This window comes from Aspergillus nomiae (assembly GCF_001204775.2).
Source record: "Aspergillus nomiae NRRL 13137 chromosome Unknown contig00075, whole genome shotgun sequence".
Lineage (NCBI taxonomy): Eukaryota > Fungi > Ascomycota > Eurotiomycetes > Eurotiales > Aspergillaceae > Aspergillus > Aspergillus nomiae.
The window spans coordinates 18,942-43,142 of record NW_015378130.1 but is presented as its reverse complement, the minus strand read 5'-3'; the positions used below and the strand labels follow the sequence as shown (position 1 = coordinate 43,142).

Sequence of the window (24,201 nt, the reverse complement as noted above, 5' to 3'; positions counted from 1 at the left end):
ATCCTGACGCATCTCAGCTGGTGCAGTGGGGTCTAATAAGAAAGGAGAGCTAGATTTAGATAAATGCAACCTTTAAGAGCTTCGTGCATGACCGCCGATCAACGCCGTGGCGAAACCGGATATTCAACCTTGACGAGACCCCTGCATTTCAGCGCGTATGCACCTACAGGGATTATATGCAGCTAATATGCATTGTCTCTTTGACAATGTTCAGCTACACACCTCTACGTCAATTTACTGTGGCAAGATGCAGCAGGATCCCGCTCGTCTTACCCCGCTTGCTTGGTCTGAGAGATTGACTGCACAAGATTGCACAGAAATTAGCAAACGTGCTATATGGTGACCTCGGCGATTCTGACGCCACATCATGCGATCATTGATGGATATACAATGAGCTATTGAGGGTGATACAAATCTAGGCGATATCGGTGACTATATATAGGGTCAGGCCCAGGAGTATTGGGAGAGACAATCCCAAACCCTACTCTCTACCAAGTTCCTATATTGATCTCAGTGGCCAAGCTTGTTGTACTTTCGAAGCCATGTCTTTTCTTCCCGCATATACAGCCGATAGCTCCCCCCCATCGTATGATGAGGTCGCCGGAAAGCTAGAGGGTCTCCTCGGCAGTAATCCCACTGTCGAAAAGGCCCTTGAGGCTGCTCGCACCCTTTCCGACGTGGAGATAAATGTTCTTACCAGTGGTTACGAAGACCACTACCCGCTGCAGACGGAGCAGCAAAAGGCTGACTTCACTGTCGGTGCGGGACAGCACCTCTCATCTAATGAGGGTCAGGACCGGATGGCACAGGCAGGAACGGCAGCGTCTCAAGCAGCGATCGATATTGACAGCCGTCTCATTGATATTCAGAAGAAGCTGGCTGTAATTGACCAAAAGTATAACAAGGGGTTTGCCGATACCGTTGCCGGTATTCGCCAGGTAGAGTGATCGAGCAATATTGCTTCTGATGTCAATGCTTACTTGCACAGAATTACAACCAGGTCCTTCAGGACAGTCGGTCCCTAGCGGCTGATATTTCACAGAATGGAAAAAGTGAGTGGTCTCTCCTGCCGCCTTTTGATCACATCTGATCGCGTCGTAGGCTTCGACGCGATTATCGTCGAGTATTGTGCGGACAGCAGTATCGCAGTCGAGGACCGCAAGAGCAAAGTTAAAAGCTTTATCTCGGTGTGTTAACTTACAGGCGAGCCTTGGAATATCCACTAACAGCCATTGCAAGAATACCAACAGTTTTGAGGCGACTGCCCAAGACATCCAACAACGGTTTTCGGACATCGGGACCAAATTTTCGTCCTTCGTAGACACATACTCTTCGTGGGCAAAGGACAAAGAAGGAGAACTCACAGAGCAGATCAAGGAACTAGAGAAAGATATCCTCGAATTGAATCAAAAGTTGAATACAATTGAAGCCGCCCAAAAGTCAATGGCTGCAGTCGCAGGAGCGGCGATACCAATTGCAACGGCGCTTGGGACCGTCTTTGAGCCTGTCAAGCCGTTGATTCTTGTACGTGATGTGCCTACTCCCATTAGAGGCTAGCGACTGACTACTATGCAGATTGGAGGCCTCATCACCGCCGTTGCCGCTCTCGGCGCCTCTTTAGGCCTGCTCATTGCTGCCGAACGTGGGTTCTTCTACGCTTCAGAATAGACATGGCCTAGCGAGCTAACTACCTGTAGGGGTGCAAAACCAGATAAACCAGAAGGCCAGTGAGAAAGAGGATCTCGAAAAAGAACTAGAGAATATCCGAAATGCGCGGCAAGAACTCCAGGGCATGCAACAGAGTGGACTGCTGTCTTTCCAAGCCTGTCTCGATGTACTCCCTCAGTACTGGAATTCCACAATCCAGGATGCACGGTCAATTCATGACTGGTTAGAAAAGGGTGCTGAGGCTACGGTACGTACACCAAAGGATATTCTGTGTCGCATGACTACTGATACTTTTAGGCCCGGCCGGTGTATATGAGTCTGAACGTGGACAAGGGCATCAAATCCTGTAAGTCAGTCCTCTGCTGTTGTATGGAGACTTCGCTGATTGTCTGTAGATCACTCTACCGCTGCATACCTTGACAAGTATTCACACGGAAGGTAGAACCCATTTATAACTGTTACTGTGCCTTCAGCTCGTTCCACCCTATTGAGTTTCACTGGGGTTCCCTGAGCTTTCCGTACTTATCAGCGAAGCTGAGGGTTTGATGAGCTCCACTCTCCCTAGAAATCGATTTCGCTTAACTGAAGCCAAATAAGTGCACAATATTGGTCTCAACTTTTTATTCTTAGAAGTATTAAATATTATTGTTGTAGATCAATGCTCGGTCAATTAATTTCTAGGTCAAACACACGTCAGGTGCTGTCCCTCAAAGATATAGAGACCGAGGCGGGGGTGATTACAAGACAATTGTTGTCTATATAGAAATCTCTTGCTTTTGACAATATTAGTAGATATTTATATAGTTCTATATTGACGTAAAAACACGCGCTCTCCATACAAAAGATGCCATGAACCGAAGATCATTCTGCAGACGCTTAATATACCGGAGGACTGTGGGGCAGCTGGAACCGAGATTTCAACTGGAATGGATCCCGCAGTTGATCGGCGATCCAAGCGAGTTTGTGGAAAGAAAAAGAATCATTCGCCGTCTCGATTCCTACATTGGAGGCACTTTAATACCGATCATTGCTAGCCCTTGAAAGCCCCCTGAGACACTAGACCCTAGAGCTCCTCGCACCTTCGGTACAATATTCCGGTCGATGCTAGCCTCCTTCAATCAGTACAGGCGCCTTGGATTGTCCGACGCATGGTGTTCCAGCTCAGCATGATCAGCTTGCCTCGGGACTGTGTCTTTACAGAACTCACACGAGGTGTCTGCCGATTACATTCGATCGGTTCCCCGGCCAGAGAAAGGTGTCCACTAAGGGACTCGTACAGGGACTACAGAAACCCAATCATGCTATGGACAAAGCTTTTTTAAAATTATGCAGAACCCAAGTCATCGGATCGACGCTAGCTGTAAATAGAGTTGGTGAGGCTTGCGATCCTCAGAGGAAGGTTCCCATGGCAATAAAGTATACTCCGTACGGAGTAGAGCAATCTGGCCTTTTGATAATTAAGTTCTGATTCAAAGCGGGGAGTGTTCAGCTCTTGATGGCGGTGAAGGAGGGCTCCTATCTCAACAAACTCGATTCATTGTAGGAGGTATTTTCCAGCTGAACACTGCATGCAGCGTACGTATCTCACTTCGTGTCTGCCAAGGACGGCAAGATCTGCAGTCTACATACATCTAAATAAACTCATTATCCAAGGAGCGGTTCTAAAGGGAGACTACTTAAGGGTCTGCAAGTTCGCAGGAAGCATATAGCTTTATAATTTCTTTCCACAGTTCTCAATCTATCTGCTATACAAAAACCAATTCGAACAATGAATATCACCACCTCTTGCCACTCGTGGTCCCTTAAGAACCACAAGCTCGAGCACAACAGGCAATGGGTCACTGACCTCCACTGCAAGGCCAAGAAAGACAATGGGGAGTGGATCTGGATCCAGACCCGCCTGGATGATTTTCTGGGGAACGATGATGGTACGCCTAGCTATAGTGTTATCCTTGAGGAATCTTGAGGAATGGCCATGGAACTAAGTCTACTAGGCAATTTCGTTTACAGTTCATCCGATCCCCAGAGCAACATTAGCTCGTCAATGTGCAATCCCCGACTTGAGGTAACGAACGACGGTTGACCGATTCTGCACGGTAACCTCACCACCCGAAATGCCTATGATCAAGACAGAAGTCTTGATCTATCGAAGATTCTTTAGAATAAAGACGGCCGAATCTGTCTCAATGGTGAGTATCTGCTCCAACTTGACCACCTGCCTGGACAGAATGGCTGCTGATAAGAGGCACAGAGGATGTGGTCCGCGTGGAAGATAACAGAAGAAGGGAACAGGCAAGGGAGAGAATGGTCAGATAGTCCCTTTCTCTTGATGCCTCAAGCGTGAATTCTAATGCCGCTAACTGTTCTTGCAGCTCGCAAAAATACGTCGCAACCCCCAACTGATGGAGCGGTTAAAGCGCGCAGGAAAACTTTAAGATGTGACGGAAACGCAAGGTCAAATATAACTGATCATGGGAGGTCAATTTGCTATTGTTTGGCGTCAGTATATCCTTTTTATGATGGTGTTATGGACATAGCTGCTGTTACGAGACGTTTCTCTGTCAATTTTGTGAGTAGCATGGACTTCTCGTTCAACTCGACGCGTGCTCTCCACCTCATTCCCGTTCGTTATCCGAGAAGGAAACCCTATATATGTGCTCCCTTTGCTTTCTCTATAACCGCAAAGCCCCTGACTTCGTATAAACCATTCTTAAATGGGACCCCGATTCGTCGCCGATCTTGGCACCCAATCTTGGCGTATTCGTGGCATTACTCTGCAATATAATTGGCTAGTTGTGGCGTGTTGAACTTTAAAGCGAAGGGTCCAACCTTTATATCTAACGTCGTGGAACGTTTTCCCGCCTTTTAATCTGGAATCAGAAGAGATAATACCCCCAGAAGACTGTGCTATCCTCCAAAAAATGCTTCTTCCAGCTTCGTTTTCGCGGCATATCACTTCTCTTCGATCGCTGAACCGGAAGTGGCAGAGACTCGTAGCGAGAAGAAAGGAAAACAACGATGGGCTCTCAAGTCGCATGCTTGAGGTGTTTCTACGAACCTGGGACTTAGGCTTCACCAGTTTTGGTGGACCTCCCGTGCATTTTCGTATTTTGCATGAGAGATTTGTGCAAGGAAAAGGAGGGAAAGACAACTGGGTAGACGAGCAGACTGTGGGTTCATGTCCTGTTGCGTTGTAACACTATCTTGTGGGTTCGTTCACGAAGAATACTATCTGACTGATGCTCGCGGTAGTACCAGGAGCTCTTTGCAATATGCCAGGGTCTTCCTGGCCCAGCAAGTACCAAGATGATCTTCTGCCTTACTTTGTTACATGCTGGGTTTTTTCCAGCGCTATTAGTTTTCTTCACTTGGAGGTAAGACGTCAATGTCTCTTTCTCGTAAGTTCTACCATGGTATTGACAACCTTGTAGCCTACCGGGAGCGATTGGCATGTATGCTCTCTCCCTTGGTGTCCAGAAGATTGGCGACACCCTTCCGTTACCGGTGTATGCGCTTCTTTCCGGATTGAACTCCTCAACTGTTGGCATCGTTGCACTCGCTGCTGTGCAGTTAGCCGACAAGGCGATTCGCGATAAGCTCACTCGCATCTTGGTGATCTTCGGTGCATGTGCTGGACTATGTTACAATGCCCTTTGGTATTTCCCACTCTTAATGGTTGTTGGCGGCCTGGCAACCATTATCTGGGATGGATGGATGAGCCAACGAATCCGGAAGATTAAGCTTGCATGGAGGGGAAGACACGCAGTCCAACCTACCACTGAAACAGAGTTAGCAACTATGCAGAGTATTCCGATGGAAGAGGGCGGACAAACTGCCGCTCCTAGCCAAAATAGTGACACGGCTGCATCGCAAATGAATTCGGTCCGATCGCGAAACGTTGGCCCTAAAGGGGAATCGGCGCCGTTGAGCTCAACAGATACTCCTGATCAGGATGTAGAACAGTATCCTGCACCCGCTCATAGTATCCGTGTTCGAGTGGGAATCCTCATCATTGTTTGTTTCCTTGGTGAGTTTCCGTTCATTGGCTCCTAAGACATGCGATTAACTCGACTCTAGCATCCTTCATTGGTCTTCTTGTTGGTAGGAGCGTCTCCCACCAGCCACCATTGGCTCTTGACCTTTTCACCAACATGTATCTGGCTGGTACAGTCATCTTCGGCGGCGGGCCAGTTGTTATTCCCCTTCTTCGCTCCTATGTGGTTGGTCCTGGCTGGGTCTCTAGTCGTGACTTTCTTCTCGGACTAGCAATCATTCAGGCCTTCCCAGGTCCTAACTTTAACTTCGCTGTTTATCTCGGGGCTTTAGCATTGCAAAAGTCGCAGTTCCCAACAATCTTTGGTGCATTTCTGGGGGGACTTGGAATCTTCTTCCCTGGGATTGCATTGGCAGTTGCTGTGCAAAGCTTTTGGAAAACCCTCCGGAAGCGAAAATGGGTTGTCGATTTTCTTAGAGGCGTGAACGCGACTGCAGTCGGATTGGTATTCACTGCTGTTTATAGGCTCTGGGAGATTGGGTATCTTACTCCTGAGGCTAATAATGGTCAGAGCCTAGCGAAGGAGCCATGGTGGGTTGTGATTGCTGTTGTTACGTACGCAGAAAGTGCGTGGTTCAACGTACCATCTGCTGTTGCGATCGTTCTTGGTGCTATACTGGGGCTTTGCTGGTATGGGGCGGTTGGTCAGGCGTTGTGAAAGTGTGGATGATTCTTCATGTGCATTAAAGAAGGTTGCTGTTCAGCTGGGATAATATTGCTGTCCTCCTCTGATACCCAAAGCTCTCGTGGTAGTCTGGAGAACTAGTATAACTCTAGCTACCTTATACTAGTTTATTAGCGACTTACAGCTCTTTCATGCTACTCCCTTATTCGGAGCTAGGCTTCCCATATTTGCCATATTTAATTGCAGTTGAAATAAAAGTAGGGTATTTCTGTCGTGCTGATATGCCCACTGATTGTGCTATCATCATACATCTGATCTTTCATTCTTCGTGCTTACTCTATATCTAGACTACGTAATGCTTTCTCAGATAAATTCACACCCACTACCAAGATGCATGCCAGTAGCATTACTAATAAAAGGGCTTATCACTGCCGTGGAAGGCTTACGATCAAGATGCTTAGGGCACCGCTCTCCAATCAGAGTAGTCCTTCATATGCCCTAATGCGTGCCGTCTGCTCGTATATAAGCACTAGAGTCACACTGCATTCTACTATAAATTCTCTCTGCTTCCCACCGACTTATACGAGTGTTCACCGTTTTCGCCTGTCAGTCAATCATCGTTATCTGACTAATCGTTGATGATGAGACACTTGCTAACAGCCAGCCTGGCTCTGCTCGCCACCGTGGAGGGCAACCCATCTGAACCTGTCGTTAACTTGGGATACTCGACCTATCAAGGATACTATAACACAACTACCGGGCTTAATATCTGGAAAGGGTGCGCAGCTATCATCGTGCTACTATGTCCCATTTCCACATCTACTAATCATTTGTTGACTCCCCTGTGAGCAGAATTCGCTATGCAGCCCCTCCGATCAACGAGTTGCGATGGCAACCCCCGGTAGCTCCTCCTCGGAACATCAGCCACATTCTCCCAGCGGTTGATCAGCCGCCCGTCTGCCCACAATCTGGTGCCGCTCGGACACCGGCAGTCTATGGGTTTAACTCTGGTCCAGGCGACGAGGATTGTTTATATCTGAACGTCTATGCACCCCCAGGGGCATCAGATTTGCCAGTCTTCGTCTGGATCCGTAAGATGCCATTACGCCCTTGGCAAGAAGTGTAGATGCGATCATTAGGATATTTTGCTGATTATCCGATAGATGGAGGTGGATACGGCCTCTTCGGAGCTGTCTATGACCCTAGTCCGCTAATGAACACCAACGGCAATGGCTTCATCACGGTGGAGATCCAGTACCGTCTTGGAGCGTTTGGCTTCTTGTCATCCGCAGAGGTTCACGAAAGAGGTACGCCCAATGCTGGTCTTTTGGACCAGCGGTTTGCACTGCAATGGGTTCAACAACATATCACTAAATTTGGCGGCAACCCTAAGCGCGTCACTATCGGTGGCGAGTCAGCTGGTGCTGGGGCAGTCATGCTGCACTCTCTGGCGTATGGAGGAAAAGAGTCGAATCTATTCCAAAACGTAACTATCGAATTCCATGTTCATTCGCTCTACCACACGCCCAACAGCTCACTGACGCAGGCCATGCTCAGATCATCGCGGCTAGTCCGTACTTGGTACCCGTGTACCCGTATGATGACCCAGTACCCACCGGTCACTACGAAGCGTTTGTCGAAAAGACAGGCTGTGGCCCATCTGCGATCGCAAAAGCCCGGTACAACAGTAGCTTTGACTGTCTAGTTGAAGCGCCAAGCGAGAAGCTTCAAAACGCCAGTGGTGTGGTTTCCGAGTCAGGCCTCTTCGGCACGTTTGCATTCCTGCCTGTCGTCGACAATGATATGATTCGCGAGCGGCCGTCAGCACAGTTACTCTCAGGCAAAGTTAGTGGGCAGCGAATCCTTGTCGGAGTAAGCTCAGCCGTCTCTTGCTTTCAGCCTACGATACGCTGACCGGTTGTAGAACAATGCTAATGACGGCGTCCCCTTGAGTAATCCTAATGTGGTGACCCGCACCGCATTCAACAGTTACCTCTCGGAGACCTTCCCAAACTTCACCGAAACCGATCTCGCCTGGCTGAAGTTGGTATATGACACCGCCGATTCTCAGTCAACCGACGACAGTCCCCGATTCGATACCCTCGGCACTTCAGGTCCAACTGCAAAGAACCAGTCCGAGGTGGCAACAGGACTCCAGCAGACCGTGTTCAATATTTTTGCCGAGTCCACATTTGACTGTCCCGCACAGTGGTTCGCCGAGGCATTTGGAGGATCTCTCCGCCAGGCCTGGAAGTACCAGTACTCCGTCACACCAGCCCTCCACGGCGCGGACTTGAACGCCTATTTTCCCGGCAAAGCGTCCTGGCCCAGCAAGCGGTTCAACCACGCATTCCAGAAGGTCTGGGGTAGTTTTATTATGAATAACTCGCCTATCATTCCCATTCAAGATGCCACCGGGAACCAGAGCCATGCCATTGTCCCCGAAGACTCATCGGGCCAACTTGACTGGCCGCAGTTCCACCCATCAGCACCTTGGCATATGGACTTCAACACCACCGGCGGCAGCGTCTCCCCACTTGTCGTCACACCAAACCTGACCTATTATATCCGCCAGGGCGACGATGTGGTCAATCATTTCCGTCTCGCGAACGCCTACACTTGGGAAGGAGGACGAGGAGTGAGATGTTTATTTTGGCGGGCCGCTGCAGATCGGATTCCGCTGTAACGCCGGAAGCGCAGTAACTTCCGCCTAGCAGGAAGAGGGGAGACTAAAACAAGCCCGGTATAGATTGTCCCTCTAGACCGTTGGAATTAATAATCCAACGGGGACGGAGGTTACGTACGGAGTACCTCCGTTTAAAGGGGCAAAGCTTAGCACCTCTAGGCCGTCGTACTATTAAGCGCAGATCGTCAACGGTGCCACACCACGAAGATAGTAATGATTCGCAGCTGTATATATAGTCGGCGCATTCACATGTCGTCCGGGCCATATTTATTTCTATTTATCACTATCGTGCACATTTGGGCGGTGAGTTTCACGGTTCTATGTACATGTGTTTCCGTGGAGAAAAGGGAAGCTGGATGCCGATCTCTTGCAGCTGGCGACTATAGTGGGGAATTTGGGAATAATGTTATGGGGACTGTAGATCCGGAAGATGTAACCGTTGTCCTGTGGCGATATAGCCCTATAACAGTTTGTTACTTATTATATGCGAGATCGGAATGGCATAGTAATAAGAGGTTATGTCTCAGATTTGCGCCTTAATGGCAGCGGTATAGCTGGGATCTAGAAGCCTCAGCTGTATTGAGGTGAAGCTGGACTGGAGGCAGATTTGGCTCTCGTGGTGGTATCCTGCGAGATTTCGCTAGTTCTCGTATTTGGATCTCCGTAGTGATGTAGTGTAGTGCAATGTTAGGGTAGTATGTTTACTGTATGTGTACTAAGTTCTCAGCTGAGGGTCCATCTTCTAATATCCCTGCTGAAAGCTGAGGAAAAAAAACTATTGACCTGTCTAGGAGACCTTGTCGGGGAACCGCGGCATTTAACGCTTCTCTCAGAAAAAAACAAAAAAAAAAAAAAAGGCCATGACCGGATTACCTATCTCGGCACAAAATGGACATAGGCAGTTTCCCAACGCTTCTTTCCTGTTTTTTTTCTCTTGGACCTAATTAGGTGGATTAACTGCTCGTACTTGCACAGCCAATATAACTTTGATAGTCTCAAAATTTGGACAATTTGAGCATATTCCCAATTTGGCTATATGGGTCAGGAACCATTCTCGTTGAAGTGGAGGGTTCTTGAATACGGGCGTGGCATGTGTAGCGTGTGGTCGCTTAGAAGTCTCTACACACAAGATCGCTTAGCATCAATTGTCCGGCTTTGTGGGTATGTTCGGGATTCAGGTATGCCCCTTCCAAACATGCCCTAATTGACCTACCTAGGCAACAAAGAGGCTTCTCCTGCATGTGATTCGATAGAATGCTGTACTGGTCTTTAGTCCATAATTACCCTATTATAGTCTAGCTATAGAACTGATATTCTAAGATGGTATCCACCCGCTAGTGCCCTTCTCCTCGGCAGGACTGTTCTCTTTTGTCTAGCTTACTTGATTAGGGAGAAAGGGTCTGGCAGCTGTCTTTCTCCTATTACTAACTAAGACATTCGAATTTTCCACAGTGCTCTCGCTGCTCTGAGCCCCCGGTGTCTGTGGGCACTCGGGATTTGCCCTCCGGGACGGGAGACGTTGGTACGCTTGGCACCTGTGGATGACAATGAGTATGGGGAAGGCCTCCACCTTTCGCGGTTTGCCCGATAGGTCTTATCTACCCTTCTCATATGCCTGGAAATCAGTTCCTTTGGGGACAATGGACAGCTCGTAGAATGAAGTCAGAGACGTATGCAGGTAGTCCCACAGGGCTGTCAAAGAAAGTACATCAATTCCTAAGGCGGCTTATGAAAGTTAAAATAAACTCAGAGGTTATATTGCCCTACTTGAGGTCTCATCTCTTTGTCTTTGAAACAACCTAGACGCTTAGTTTATTTCCCTTAAGGTCTGTAGTATGGCAATCCCTGTATTATTCAGCACAATGGTGACAGTTCTTATGCGTGCTTATGCAGGGACCATACACATATTGTACGACGACAAGGGCCCCCGGTCGCCCAGTGCATCGTACGAGCCCGGAACTGTTCGAGCAGCGCGGCGATACTGCGGGAAGCTGAAGGATCAGACTGGCCAGATTCTGACGGGCTGATCGCGGATGCTGTGCTCTGTGGTGAATACGGGTTGAGCTGTCATTGTTTCATAGATTATTCGCGCAATCAGCTTCTATCGATCGTAGTGGTCACGACGATTAAGTTTTGGTCTGTGTTTCAGAGCGATAGTTCCGGGTGCCCCGATTATAGACTTGTATGTTAGCCGCTCAGAGAGGCGCAAGTAAAGTTCTCGCACTGTGTCAAATAAATTTCGCATAATGGACATGTCTTGAGCGGGTTTGCCCTGCGCGAATTGACCAATGTATCGTTTAACGTTTGCTATCTGTCATTTTTTATTAGCCTGTGTGTCCCCGCTGAGACACGACAAGGGAAAAAAAACAAGTTAGTTTCTCATGGTGCATGAGTAGATCCCATTAAACCAGAAATCCATGTTAGTGCAGGCACGCTAAATTGTACTGTGCCACCTTGGCCACGCGAGACATTCGCCGATTGCTTGAGAATTGCAGAATGTGATCACCCAAAGCATTCCCTAACCAGGGTTCGCGTGGGCCCTTTGATGTCATCGCAAAGAACGCAGATATTGACTTTTTCTGGAAAGGGGAGAGAAGGTTTCGTTTGTTCGAGCGGCGACTTGGTGGCGGCACGCTTTGATCTCGGGCCATGATTAGGTTTTTGATATGTCTTTTACCACGTTGGCGAGACTGCTCTCTCGGAGAAATCCAATGGACGTGTATAACTATATTCCCGATAGAGTGAAATCGCCGATCGGCCGAGGATAAGGTTGAACAGGGCCCGTTGATTCTTTTCGGTACCATGGGATGGAATTCTGCGATACTGAGGGTCCCAACGGTCAGGTGGAAAAAAAGTCACGGGTGGCCACGGATCAGCTGAGTCATCGTGTGTTGGTTTGTACTTTTTGGGAAATTTGCACACGTAATTTAGCCGGGCGAGCCCTAACGACCGAGGTTACATATATGAATATGGAGCTCGCTTTCGTTTCCCATTGTAGGCCATGCGAGATTGTACTAGAGTTCAATAATTGCATGGCGAAATTAGCATGGACCAGCCGACTCCATACTCCATACGGTTCTCCGTATTCCGCCCGACGCTCTGAGCACTAGCCGTCTGATCTTTTCCTTCTCCTGAGTGCCGAACGGCGCTCAACGGCCACTATGACGGAGGGATCCAGAGTTCGCTTCGAGACTAAGACTGGGCCCAAACTGACAGCTTTTAGTTCTGACCTATCAGCTTGCTAATGTTCCGGACTTCGGGTGAGAGTGGAGCCCTCGATCTCGCTATGTATGCACGGTTTCTGATTTATCGACGCAGCAGGAGTATTAGAGTGGGTGCATGAAGAAAATTTTGCCAGGTTTTTTTTCCAGTCTTCCTTGGACCATGCGTCAATGGTCTCCGAACGCTCTCCTTTCCGGCCGAATATAGCCTTTTTTTTTTATCGTTTCTTTTTTTTTTTTTGTCTCCTGATGGGTGTGACTGGAGTATTAATAAATGGGCCTCCCATTAGCATGGACGATCCCCCTGGTTCCTTTCAGGAAGTTGGTCCGATAACACCGGGTCTGGATTCTGTGGATACCTCTGTCTGCTAGATATCAACTACCCTTTTCTTTTCATAGTCAATTTATAGGTCTCACGCCCTCCGTCCATGCATCCGAGCTCCTCCGAATATCCCTTTGGTTTTCATCACTCGTTCTGGTGAAATCACCCAATCAAGAAGCCATGGATCTGCAGTACGAGTTCCCTTCGCAGAAACAAGAGGCCAACGAATGGTTCAATTTGCCTACCGACATTGAACGTTCCCTCACCTCCGTCTTTGCTCCGCGGAACATCCTCATCGTCGGCGCTGGCATCGCCGGCATCTCCTGTGCACTCGCCCTCTCCAAAGAACTCACCCCTTTCGTCCCCGACCTCCAGATCACCATCTTCGAGCGCCATGATATCCTCTCCACCTCCGGTGGGGCCATCAACCTCACCCCCGTGGCCCAGCGCCACCTCGACCGCCTCGGTGTCCTAGACGAGCTCGACAAAATGGGCACGGAAGGTGGCACAGACGTCGAAGCCATCGAGCTCTTCTCCAGCCGTTCCGGCCGCCAACTAGGCAGCATCGATTTCACCGACCAGAAAGGGAACGGGTTCGGCGGATACAAGGGCCGCCGGGTCATGCGGATCATCCTCTCGGTTGCCATGCTGGCCGTGGTGGAGCGGACGAAGAACATCAACGTGGTATTCGGGAAGAAGCTCATCCGCGGCGAGGAGAACGACGACGAGGCCACCCTGTATTTCCAAGACGGCACCACCGCCACCGGCGATCTGGTGCTGGGCTGCGACGGCGTGCACTCAGCCACCCGCACCCAGTGGGTCTCGCCGGAGCACCCGTCCGAGTATACCGGCATCTCCTTCCTGCAGACCGTCATCGACTCCAAGAGTATCAAGTCTCCCATCCATTTCCGCTCCACCTCCATGAACATCTCCCGCCAGGGTTCGCTCCTGGCGAGCTACTGTGACCGCGAACACGACCAGATCTTCCTGGCCGCCATCGTGCAGTTCAAAGAGGCCAATCTGCCCTTCTGCAAGATCGAGAGCGGCCAGGACTGGGTCACCCAGCATCGCATCAAGAACGCCTTGCATGAGGAGATGCAGGCCCGCTTCGGGAAGTCCGGGATCCCCTGCATCCGCGAGATGACAAGCAAATCGGGCGACTGGATGCTGTATCCCGTGTACCAGGTGCGGCCCAACGCACGTTGGCACACGGATCGGGCGTTGCTACTCGGCGATGCTGCACATGCTGTATGTCACTCACCCTCTATATTCCTTACATCTACTATCGTTACGAGAAAAAAACTAACAAACCCGGAATAGATGCCCCCGCGCGACGAATCCGCCGCCTACGCCCTCGACGACGCAATCCTGTTCTCCCGCATCCTCGCCAAACACCGCCACGAGCCGCTCCCCATCGCCTTCAAGGCCTACGAAGACCTGCGCCGCAACACCGTCAACACGGCTTTCAAGGCGTCCCGTCGCATGTGGGAGAAGAACCGGGACATGGGTTTCCTGGAAGGCCGTCTCAAAGAATGGACCTTCCCGCTCTACATCCGCAACCATCGACAGCAAAGAGAAGCCGCGTGGGAATTCGACGCCACGCAGATCACGATCCCCATGCCCGTCGAGGGCGGCTCATTGTATTCTCACGGCAAGTCGGACACTTCATAGAACTTAAGTCATCTTGCCTTTTTTTTTGCTCGGTTGGGTACGGTTGGGTTGGGACTGGGTTGGTCGGTTGGTTGGTCGGTTGGTCGGTCGGGATGGGCGGGTTGCATTATTGGAGTACTGGGTCATACGGGTTTTTGCATAGCATTTCTTTGATGAGATATGATAGCGCTATTATTGCTGCTGTTGTGCATTGAATGGGCTCTTTTTATTTTTTATTTTTTGATAGATGTGGGTCTTTCGGTCTGGTGGTTGGTGTATAAAGTCGGTCTAATGGGATCTTCTTTCTGTGTCTGGGTTAATACTACTTCCTAAAAGAGAAATACTATCTACTATCTACTTAACTCGTTTGCAATTAATACTTCCTCCACTCTTGTTGGTGCTACGGGCGCTTTGGTTTTCTCTAGTGTTGGTCTACGAAGGTCCGGTTGTGGGGTGTGATGGTATTGTTGTGTGTACTCCGATGCTTGTTGTGTTGAGTGTGTCAGGCTAAGCTAACCGTCGAGTTGTTGATAGAACGGTTAACTAACTCCGAGAATGTATATACCTCTACAAATCCACTACGTAATATCCACAACAGAAGGTCATTACCGATGAACAACACTTTGCCTTGATGAGGTTCCTAAAACTAAATTTCGATCCTGGCCCAGCCAAACAATCAAACAATAAAAAGAAGGTAAAAATCACACACAATCACCCCAAAACAATCATGGACCACATCTCTCCGTAACTTTCACCTCGTACTTTCCACGATCTTCTTAGAAGGTCAGGGTCTGACCGGCGGTACCGTAGACAGCAGCCTTGACAGCCGAAGCAGCAAGGAGGTCGTACTCGTAGGGGACACTGGTGAGGGTACCCTCGGGGGCGGTGTTCTCGCCATCACCGAAGTCGTTGTCGCGGGCAACGGCGTATCCCTCGTCGGTGGAGTAGAGGGGCTTCTTGCCGCCCTCCCAGACGTTGCCCTCGACCAGCAGCTGGGCGCTGGCGGGTGTTGATGCCGTCGTTGACGTCCAGGTAGTAGTTGTTGTAGATATGGCCGGTGCCGAAGCGGAAGGAAGGACCACGGGAGTTCAGGTTGTTGAGGTAGTTGTTGTTGACGGTGATGCGGAGGTGGCCGGTGTCTTCGTCGCCGTTGCTGTCGGAGTGGCCGTACAACATGGCCTTCCAGTGGTCGTGGACGAAGGTGTTGGAGATGGTGACGTAGTCGGCGGCGTGGGTGAGCTATAGTTTTTTGTCTGGTTAGTTTCGGCTGATAGGCTTTCGATTGGGACTGAGGGAGGGTAGATGAAGAGGAACATACATCGATCAGACCGTCGTAGTAGTCCTTGTCGTGGTCACGGTCGGACGAGACGTCACAGTGGTCGATCCAGACGTTGTTGGAGTACTCTGCTGCAGCTTAGTATTGTCACCCTTCCCTGGCGGTGTAATCGAGGGACACATACGGACACCAATGGCATCGCCGTTGTCGGCAAGGACCTTCTTGACTCCGAGGTTACGGATGATGACGTTCTCCTTCTCCTTGACGAGACTGGTAGAGTGTTAGTCTGGAGTTCTCTCCATGAAGTATCCACTGAAACATACAGGCCGAATCCCTCGAGGATGGCGTTGGCGTCCTTTCCGATGATGCTGGTGTTGCTGCCAACCTTCACCTGCTTCGCCTCCTGGGTGATGGTGCCATCAACGATGACGATCTTGGCATCGTCGCTGGAGACAGCTCGGTGAACTGGGCGTAGGAGGAGACGGTGGTGGTAGTACCGCCGGCACCACCGTTGGTGCCACCGTTCTGGCTGGCGTAACCGTGGGCAACCTGCGTGGCAGGTCAGATACAGCACAGGAAGACAGTATACCAATGTTGTCGGGAGACTCACATCAGAGATAGCAGCGCGCTTGGCGACGGTCTTGGTAGGGGCAGCCAGAGCCTGTCCAGACAGGCATGCGGCCAGCGCAAGGAAGAGCTTGAAGTTAGCCATTGAGGCGGGTGATTGTAGTGAAATAAAGGTTCAAAAGAAGGTAGAAAGAATGACACAGTGAAGGGAACAGCTTTGCTGGTGAGAAAAGAAAGAAGACCACAACCACGCCGGATGGAGAGGTCTTATATACCCTCGTCGGGCGCTTCAGGATTTTCAATATTCTGCGTTTCTATAGAGCTCGGTAGAGCTTCTCCGAGCCACGGTACCTCGAGCTAGGACCAAGACTAGTTGCCATAGGTGGAACAGAATGAAGGGATCGTCATCGTTTACCCCCAAATGCATACACGCAGGGGTGGGTAATTTCTCCGTGGGACTGGGGTTAGATTAAAGAGCCACGCTTGGACTGCGATGAGCAAGTCAGTGGCAAGCACTGCGGCATGACAAGATTGTTGGCTCAGGGCGGTTAGCTGACGGTTAGGGCTATCCTCTGCCAGTTTAGGTGATACATGGAGAGCCGCCGGTAGCCATTGGTGCGTTTCAGAAAGCAGTGCCAAGAAGTTGGATGTTTTGCTTCTTGTCCTTGGCGCTCGGTCCCATGAAGACATGATCAATCATTCTACATGTACATCGTGTGCTTCATAACTGGAATTACTCATGCAAGCTCATGAAGACGATCCTCGTGATGCTTGTTCTCTCCAAGGATCGTGCCGGACAGGCACAGGAGTCGGTATCACAGGTGGAATAATATGAAGAGAATAAACCATCTCAGGTGTATGCGTCGAGGGAGAGGTACAAATCAAATCCACAAATCCGAGCAAGTCCCGAGAGTTTTGATGTATAGCAACGGCATTTTGATTGATTTAGGACCGTGAAGGTCGGCTCCGTTCTCCTTCGAGTAGTCGTTGGGATTATCACTGTTCTTTTGATACTGCCAAGAAATAGCTCGGTAGATTGAGTTCCGGTCTTTCCAGAGTCCTTGGCAGGTCTATATTTAACGGGAATTGTTCCACACTGAAGACAATAGTCTGGATTGTTTAATATGAGATGTTGTTGCGCAATTGACTCTGGAAGCACGCGCAATAGGGGCCTGGGTTCAATTACCCATGTGACATGATTATCCCTAAAATCAACAGTCAACCATGCACACTCTTAGTCGTGCTATGCACGGCCCAAATATTCTCATAGAGTAAGGAATCTAAGGATACAACAAGGGAGCTTACTTACCTCTTCCAGTTAGACACCACTACGTAACCAGTGTGGGCGTGTTTTATGTTTCCAGACTGGTCGACTCTATGGAGAACCTTTCCCATGGTTCCCTCCGGGACCCAGTTACCGAGCAAGGAACATGCCTAATAAATAGCCAAGAGCACTTTGTTTAATTGGATAGAACGGTGGCTACCAAAGGTTCTCTTGTAAATGTATTGCCAAACTGCTGTAGTCTGAAGCATCGGCTGGGAAAACTTCGGCCTCGGCGATGGGGCCAAGGCTCAGCCACACCTGGCTTGATCGCAGTGATGATGTGATTGGCGTGCTCGATCCCCCTCTCAATCTAATCCCCACTTGACATCAAGTTCACCCTTCACATTTGCCCAGAGTATATAGAATACTGAAACAGCTATGGCCGATAGTACTTTTTCCTCTATTCCCATCGTGGACTTGCGTCGTCTTCAAGACCCGCTGACTAAAGCGGAAGCCTTGGAGCAATTGCGGCAAGCCATCTTCCAGGTTGGGTTCCTGTACTTGATCAACCATGGGCTCGAGGTAACAACCATTAATCCACCTCTCTCCTTCGTCAAGGTACTAATATTGTGCAGTCACTTGTGAAAAGAACGCACGCGAAGCTCCCGGAGCTGTTCGCTTTGCCCACCGAGGTCAAGGAGCGATGTAATATGATCAATTCCCCGGCATTCGTCGGGTACACTCGTCTCGGAGCCGAGACCACAGCATCCAAGACGGATCTGCGAGAGGTAACCCCGTCTCCCCCATGAATGGATGTATAGACCGCTGACCGAATACAAAAGCAATTCGACTTCGGTACGCCGGGTATGAAACAGTGGACTGAAAACGACCCCTTCTGGCAGAGACTCGAGGGGGACAGTCAGGTATGCTCGGCAGCATTCCTCCTCCATATCAAGCATTCTAATGATGCAGTATCCGGACCATCCCGGGGCCCAAGAACTCGTCGAAGATACATCGCAGAGTCCGCGAAGCTATCGCAGGAGTTCATGCGATACGTTTCAGAATGCCTCTCCCTGCCGCCAACAACCTTCGAGTCGTTCAAGGGCAAAATGGACCGTCTGAAGTTCATCAAGTATCCCCAGGCTGCGCCCGGCTCGCAGGGAGTAGGTCCACACAAGGACTCGACGGGCTTATTCACTTTCCTCTCGCAAGACGACACGGGCGGACTCCAGGTGCTTAACAAGAACGGCCAGTGGATCGATGCCCCTCCGATTGAGGGGAGTCTGGTCGTGAACATCCAACAGGGATTCGAGGCGATTACCGGGGGTATCTGCACCGCGACGACCCATCGAGTGATTGTATGTTGGCGCTATACAGACCTTTATGTGGTTCCTAGTATCACTGACATCGAAGTAGGCCCCGACGACCAAGACGCGATACAGCATTCCCTTTTTCCTGGGCGTGCGAATGGACCTCACGCTCGACCAGCTCCGTGAATCCGCAGCACATATTGTAAAATGTATTCCTGCTTCGGATGACCGGAAGAAGCGAGCCGTCGATGTGCCGAGCGAGTTCCTCTCGCCTTTGTATTCATGTGTAGGTGCTATCTCTCTGTGGACGTGGAGTCTCACTAACTTGCGATAGTTCGGAGAAGCGTACCTGCGTAATCGGATTATCAGCCATCCAGACGTAGGGCAGAAGTGGTATCCGGAATTGTATGAGCGGTATACTAAGGAGAAACTCACGTAGATATAGAAAGTGAGAGAGACGCAATATACTCGGTTCTGGCTCCTTACTAGGGCTCTTTCTAAGTCACCATTGGCTGTTTGGTTAATACCAAGCAGCTCATCGGCAATTGTGGTATGAATATACATATATTGTCGATACTATAAGGGGCCTAAAGGTGGCAATCGTAGTAGGATGCTTCTTCTTTCCCAGACTTAATACAACCACTTATAAGGTTGACCTATATTCTATGTTAAATAGGCACTAGATCGAGAAGGTGCTGTCTACTAGGCGTGTTAAATAAAGTAATTAAGATGAACAAAACAGCTGCGGCAAAGTATATTTAGTATGTAATAGATAGATTTCAAACGCATATATCACCAAGAGAAAATGTCCAAAAGCGGTACCTTCTAGCAGAGGTATATTATAAGTTTGATATCTACAAGCTCTAGGATACAAATGAATAGTGGCAGTAGCTCTATAGGCTAGTCAAGGCCTAACCGATGTATCCCGCGACGGTATATCGCGTTGGTCGGTATCATTGTAGAATGCTATACAAGGCCATATATGCCAGTTGGAATGCTAAACCCGTTGGCGCATTTTCTAGAATAATAAACAAGGCAGTAATATAGGTGATCTCACTTGTCTTCCAGCAGAGGCTTAGTTGTGGGGGAGATCGATCGATTTAAGCTCGTTGGGGTAGTCATAAATATATGTTGAGTACAGAGTACCTCATATATATAGTAACTATATCTATGAACCCTATGCTGGTACCCTTAGGAGGTCACCCACAAACAGGAGTCCAAACATCGCCACTATATCTATATATCCTAGTGTACGTAGTTCAACCCCATGTATAAAAACTACACAATGGTCGAGATGGAACAATAACATGAAACAAACCCTCAACTCCAATGCCAAGACCTAGTGTAGAGTTCAGTGGAAAAGCAGGAATTCGTATTGATAATAACTAAGCGATTCAGACCCTCGACCCCACATGCGATTTATTCCTCGGATGAACCCGACCACCACGAACTTTACCTAAACACACATCCATCGCGAAACAAAACCACCATGGCTTCCATTCCGGACTCGACTCTGCGCGCCCTCGTGGACAATCTCAAGTCCTCAGATATCTTCACCCCCTCATCTGAAGGCTACCTGGACAGTATCCGACGATGGTCGGAGACCGGAGTCAAACAAGCCGTATGGATCTCCCCTCCCTCCCGTTCCCCACATCTGTTCCTTGGTAGAGAGTGGACGCTGAGTTGACCGTGCAGGGTGTTGTGGTGATGCCCACTGAGACCGACGATGTGCGTACTGCGCTTCTCTGGGCTCAGGAGCATGACATCGACCTCGCCGTCAAGGGCGGTGGTCATTCCGTCGCGGGGACGAGTTCCAGCGACGGCGGGTTGGTGATCGACCTGTCGCGCATGAACAAAGTCACCGCGGACACGGAGAAGAAAACGCTGACCGTGCAGGGTGGCGCCGTGTGGAAGGACGTCGATGAAGCGGGCGCAGAGCACGGGCTCGCGGCCGTCGGCGGCACAGTCAACCACACCGGGGTGGGTGGATTGACCCTCGGCGGAGGATACGGCTGGCTGAGCGGCCAGTATGGGCTCACCATCGACAACCTCCTGGCTGCGACGGTGGTGCTCGCAGACGGGCAAGTGGTCACGGCGTCTGCGACCGAGAACGCCGACCTCTTCTGGGGTTTGCGCGGCGCCGGATACAATTTCGGGGTGGTTGTCGACTTCACGTTCCAGGCGTATGAGCAGAAGAACCCAGTCTACGCCGGAATTATCGCATTCACACCAGACAAGCTCGAGGCGGTCATCGAGCAGATGAACGTGCTCTTTGAGAACCCCGATCCTCGATCCGGCGCTATTATCATCCTCGCTCAGCCGCCAGGCGCCCCTACAATCATGGTCAACGTGCTGGTCTTCTACAACGGCACCAACGAGGAAGGCTCGAAGCGTTACGAGGGATTCCTTGCTCTCGAGCCCGTGGTGAACATGATCGAGACCATCCCGTACTCCTTGCTCAACTCCTTGCAGAACCCGATGGCCACTTACGGCGATCGCAAGTCCTTCAAGGGCCTTTTCTATCGCACCCCCATGGACGCCCAGTTCCTGCGTTCCATGCTGGATGAATTAAACGCGAAGCTCCAGGACCACCCCGACATGATCCCAGCCATGCTGCTGGAGTGCTATGATATGAGGAAGACCTGCAGCGTGCCGCTGGATGCGACCGCGTTCGCGAATCGGAGTCTTACGCAGAACGGACTGCTCAACCTGCGGTGGACGGATGCGTCCAAGGACGCCGAGTATCGGGCCTGGGCACGGGAAATACAAGCTAAGTTCAAGACGCAGTTTGAGGCACAGCTTAACGGAGAGGAGACTGCCGATGTACCGCAGTATATCAACTACGCAGAGCGTGAGTTCATGCCGAAGATTCAAGTGAAAAAACAAAACTAAGCTGACAACACACAGCCGGAGACGCCGTCGTCAACAACATCTACGGAAGTAATCTGGAGCGCCTGAGGGACGTCAAGGCGAAATACGACCCGAAGAATGTCTTCCACAAGATGCATCCCGTTTCCCGCGCTTAGTCTACGCAAGCAATCGAAATCAAGGGTCCAGCACCAAGTTCGGAAGCTAGTACATTAGCGGAATCCTTTCTATGCAGCATCCCAGGAGCCGGAAGCATGGGCACAGCGAACGGACCCGTGAGATCTCGTATCCGCAATAAGCCTGTAGATTAAATTATGCATGATCTTATCATGAGAAATAGGACCCGTGTCTGGTGCTCATACTCTCATTCGTGGAAATTTCTCTACTTCACACAATCTCATGAAAGTTTCCTCATTAGGTATCGTGTAGGATCGGTGACCGACACCTGGATTAATCTAATTTGTCGTGGCGCTGCCGCAATCTACAGCTTGGGGGGTAAAATGGCATACTTGACGCTCTTGACGGATGTCCATCCCTCCAGGGCCTCCTCACCCATGTCCCGCCCGAAGCCGCTCTCCTTGACACCGCCGAAAGGTGCGTTGGGGCTAAGCATCGCCCAGGCATTCACAGTAACTTGGCCAGACTCGAGGGCGGCCGTCACACGGTGGGCACGGCTGATGTCGTTGGTGAAAACGGCCGCGCTAAGACCATGCAGGGTATCGTTCGCTTTGGCGATAACCTCAGCTTCCGTCTCGAAAGGTGCGATGCTCTACTCCCGTTAGCGATCTCACTTCTGCCAAGCATCTAACCCAAGAGAGACACATACCGCGACCGGACCGAAGATCTCCTCCTTCATGATTGTCGCATTCTCAGAGACATCGGCAAACGCGGTGTTCTCAACAAAGTATCCCTTCTCGCCAACCTTCTTACCGCCGAAGAGGAGTCGGGCCCCACACTGCTTACCTTGTTCAATATACGACAGGATCTTGTTGTGCTGTGCCGCGCTGACGATCGGCCCCTTCGTCGTAGCCGGGTCAAGGGGGTTACCAATGACCGACGGACTCCCTTCGGCCATCTTCGTGTACGCCTCTAGGAACTTCTCGTAGATACTCTTCTGCACGTAGATGCGCGAACCAGCCGCACAGATCTGGCCATTGTTGGCCGTAATACCGATCCGGGTCCACAAGACCGCATTATCCAAATCACAGTCGTCGAAAACAATCGACGGGCCCTTACCACCGAGCTCGAGGTTCACGCGCTTGAGGTTGGTCGACGCCGCAGTCTTGAGAATCTGTCGGCCCGTCGCGCTGGATCCCGTGAACGAGATCTTGCGCACAGTCATGTGCTCCGCCAAAGCCCTGCCGGCCGATGCGCCGTCACCAGAAATAATGTTGACCACACCGGCGGGGAATCCCGCCTCCTGGATGAGCAGGGCAAGCTTCTGGGCGTAGAGCGGAGATAATTCGGACGGTTTGATGATAAGCGAGTTACCAGCTGCAAGCGCCGGAGCTAGCTTCCAGATAGTGATCATCCTGTATCCCAATTAGCACCGGGTAACCGGCTAGTGGAGACAATTTCGAACATACAAAGGCGCATTCCAAGGTACAATGGCTCCACAGACACCAAGGGGCTCCCGATACGTGAAGGCGACGCCGCCCTCCATGGCAAGAGTCTTTCCATCGATCTTATCCGCCCACCCGGCGTAGTACCGGAGGTTTCCAACCGCCTGAGGGATGTTCATGCCCTTGCTGTCAGTATACAGGACACCGGCATCGACGGCCTCGAGGGAAGCGAAGTCATCTGCATCTCGCTCGATTAGGTCGGCCAACTTCAAGAGGAGCTTCGCGCGGGCCGGGCCGGGGGTATTCTTCCACACGTTGAAGCCAATAGTGGCGGACTCGACAGCCTTGTTGACATCTTCAGGAGACGCGGCAGAGATGGTTCCGAGGGATTCGCCCGTGGAAGGATTCTCGACGGCCAGGGATGTAGTGGAAGGAACGAATTCGTTGTGGATGAAGAGACCCGTTGGGACTAGTTTCCCGGGAATAATGTTTTAGTCAATAATTCCTTGCAGGGTATAGTAGACCATGCATGGTATTACATGAGCAGAACTGAAGATAGAGGGGTAACGTTTACACATACCTTGAATCTGGCGCCCAGCGGCACCGGTCACAGTGATTGAAGCCATATTTGTTAGATAAAATGAATCACACACAGAACGGTTGTGTTTTTAAATCAGACACAATCAGACCACCCACCTATATCGAGCGGGTTTTATAGGCGACCACGTCACAGCATATCCCCTATGGCTATAAGGGGTGCGGACCGTTCCGCTGTCCAATTCCGAAGTCATTCCGACCGGCTGAATTTAGATCGGCAGCACTAGAACGTTGGCAACGGGGCCTGTCGACAGTCCGCCGTTTGATTTCGCTTGACGGGCCGCTTTTCAACTCTGGCACTGGTTCAGAGGCATGGACGATATGGAGTCTTTTCGCATATATGTTCCCCGCCTGGGTACGATAGCCCATTAAGGGGGTTACGGGATATGTGATCCGTTCTATTGTTAGAGTCAGGATTTAGGGTTATTAAGGTGGGCCGGGCTTGGTAGAGGTAGATTTGGATATGAACGGGGCCTGGGAGATGAAGGCATGGCAGATCCTGCTAGATGAGGAAAGAAGGACAGCTATCAA

The 24,201-nt window shown here is 50.5% G+C and overlaps 7 protein-coding genes across 7 annotated transcripts; 5 read left to right on the top strand and 2 right to left on the bottom strand.

Annotated features, from left to right (window-relative positions):
- Positions 1-542: 542 nt before the first annotated feature.
- ANOM_003627 (uncharacterized protein) lies at positions 543-2,104 on the top strand (the record flags this gene model as incomplete). Its single annotated transcript, XM_015548884.1, has 8 exons — positions 543-938; positions 989-1,052; positions 1,102-1,187; positions 1,240-1,524; positions 1,576-1,642; positions 1,698-1,915; positions 1,966-2,014; positions 2,064-2,104. Coding segments are annotated over 8 exons (1,206 nt in total), but the record flags the coding sequence as incomplete, so codon positions are not given.
- Positions 2,105-3,436: 1,332 nt separating this feature from the next.
- Positions 3,437-4,103, top strand: ANOM_003626 (uncharacterized protein; the record flags this gene model as incomplete). The annotated part of the gene is made up of 3 exons (XM_015548883.1): positions 3,437-3,596; positions 3,663-3,733; positions 4,041-4,103. 3 exons carry the CDS (start codon positions 3,437-3,439, stop codon positions 4,101-4,103), a joined length of 294 nt encoding a protein of 97 aa, XP_015408558.1.
- Positions 4,104-4,589: 486 nt separating this feature from the next.
- Positions 4,590-9,033, top strand: ANOM_003625 (putative carboxylesterase; the record flags this gene model as incomplete). Its single annotated transcript, XM_015548882.1, has 9 exons — positions 4,590-4,838; positions 4,921-5,042; positions 5,100-5,695; positions 5,746-6,352; positions 7,012-7,125; positions 7,200-7,438; positions 7,511-7,833; positions 7,905-8,219; positions 8,272-9,033. 9 exons carry the CDS (start codon positions 4,590-4,592, stop codon positions 9,031-9,033), a joined length of 3,327 nt encoding a protein of 1,108 aa, XP_015408560.1.
- Positions 9,034-12,756: 3,723 nt separating this feature from the next.
- ANOM_003624 (FAD-dependent oxidoreductase) lies at positions 12,757-14,247 on the top strand (the record flags this gene model as incomplete). The annotated part of the gene is made up of 2 exons (XM_015548881.1): positions 12,757-13,824; positions 13,897-14,247. 2 exons carry the CDS (start codon positions 12,757-12,759, stop codon positions 14,245-14,247), a joined length of 1,419 nt encoding a protein of 472 aa, XP_015408559.1.
- A 755-nt stretch (positions 14,248-15,002) lies between these two features.
- On the bottom strand, positions 15,003-16,214 carry ANOM_003623 (pectate lyase family protein; the record flags this gene model as incomplete). The annotated part of the gene is made up of 5 exons (XM_015548880.1): positions 15,003-15,206; positions 15,253-15,465; positions 15,545-15,630; positions 15,687-15,772; positions 15,826-16,214. 5 exons carry the CDS (start codon positions 16,212-16,214, stop codon positions 15,003-15,005), a joined length of 978 nt encoding a protein of 325 aa, XP_015408562.1.
- A 1,557-nt stretch (positions 16,215-17,771) lies between these two features.
- Positions 17,772-21,741, top strand: ANOM_003622 (uncharacterized protein; the record flags this gene model as incomplete). The annotated part of the gene is made up of 8 exons (XM_015548879.1): positions 17,772-17,915; positions 17,969-18,121; positions 18,176-18,691; positions 18,750-18,929; positions 18,978-19,022; positions 20,034-20,264; positions 20,339-21,494; positions 21,551-21,741. 8 exons carry the CDS (start codon positions 17,772-17,774, stop codon positions 21,667-21,669), a joined length of 2,544 nt encoding a protein of 847 aa, XP_015408561.1. The 3' UTR covers positions 21,670-21,741.
- Positions 21,742-21,992: 251 nt separating this feature from the next.
- ANOM_003621 (putative aldehyde dehydrogenase) lies at positions 21,993-23,699 on the bottom strand (the record flags this gene model as incomplete). The annotated part of the gene is made up of 4 exons (XM_015548878.1): positions 21,993-22,280; positions 22,338-23,043; positions 23,098-23,542; positions 23,654-23,699. 4 exons carry the CDS (start codon positions 23,697-23,699, stop codon positions 21,993-21,995), a joined length of 1,485 nt encoding a protein of 494 aa, XP_015408551.1.
- Positions 23,700-24,201: the final 502 nt, after the last annotated feature.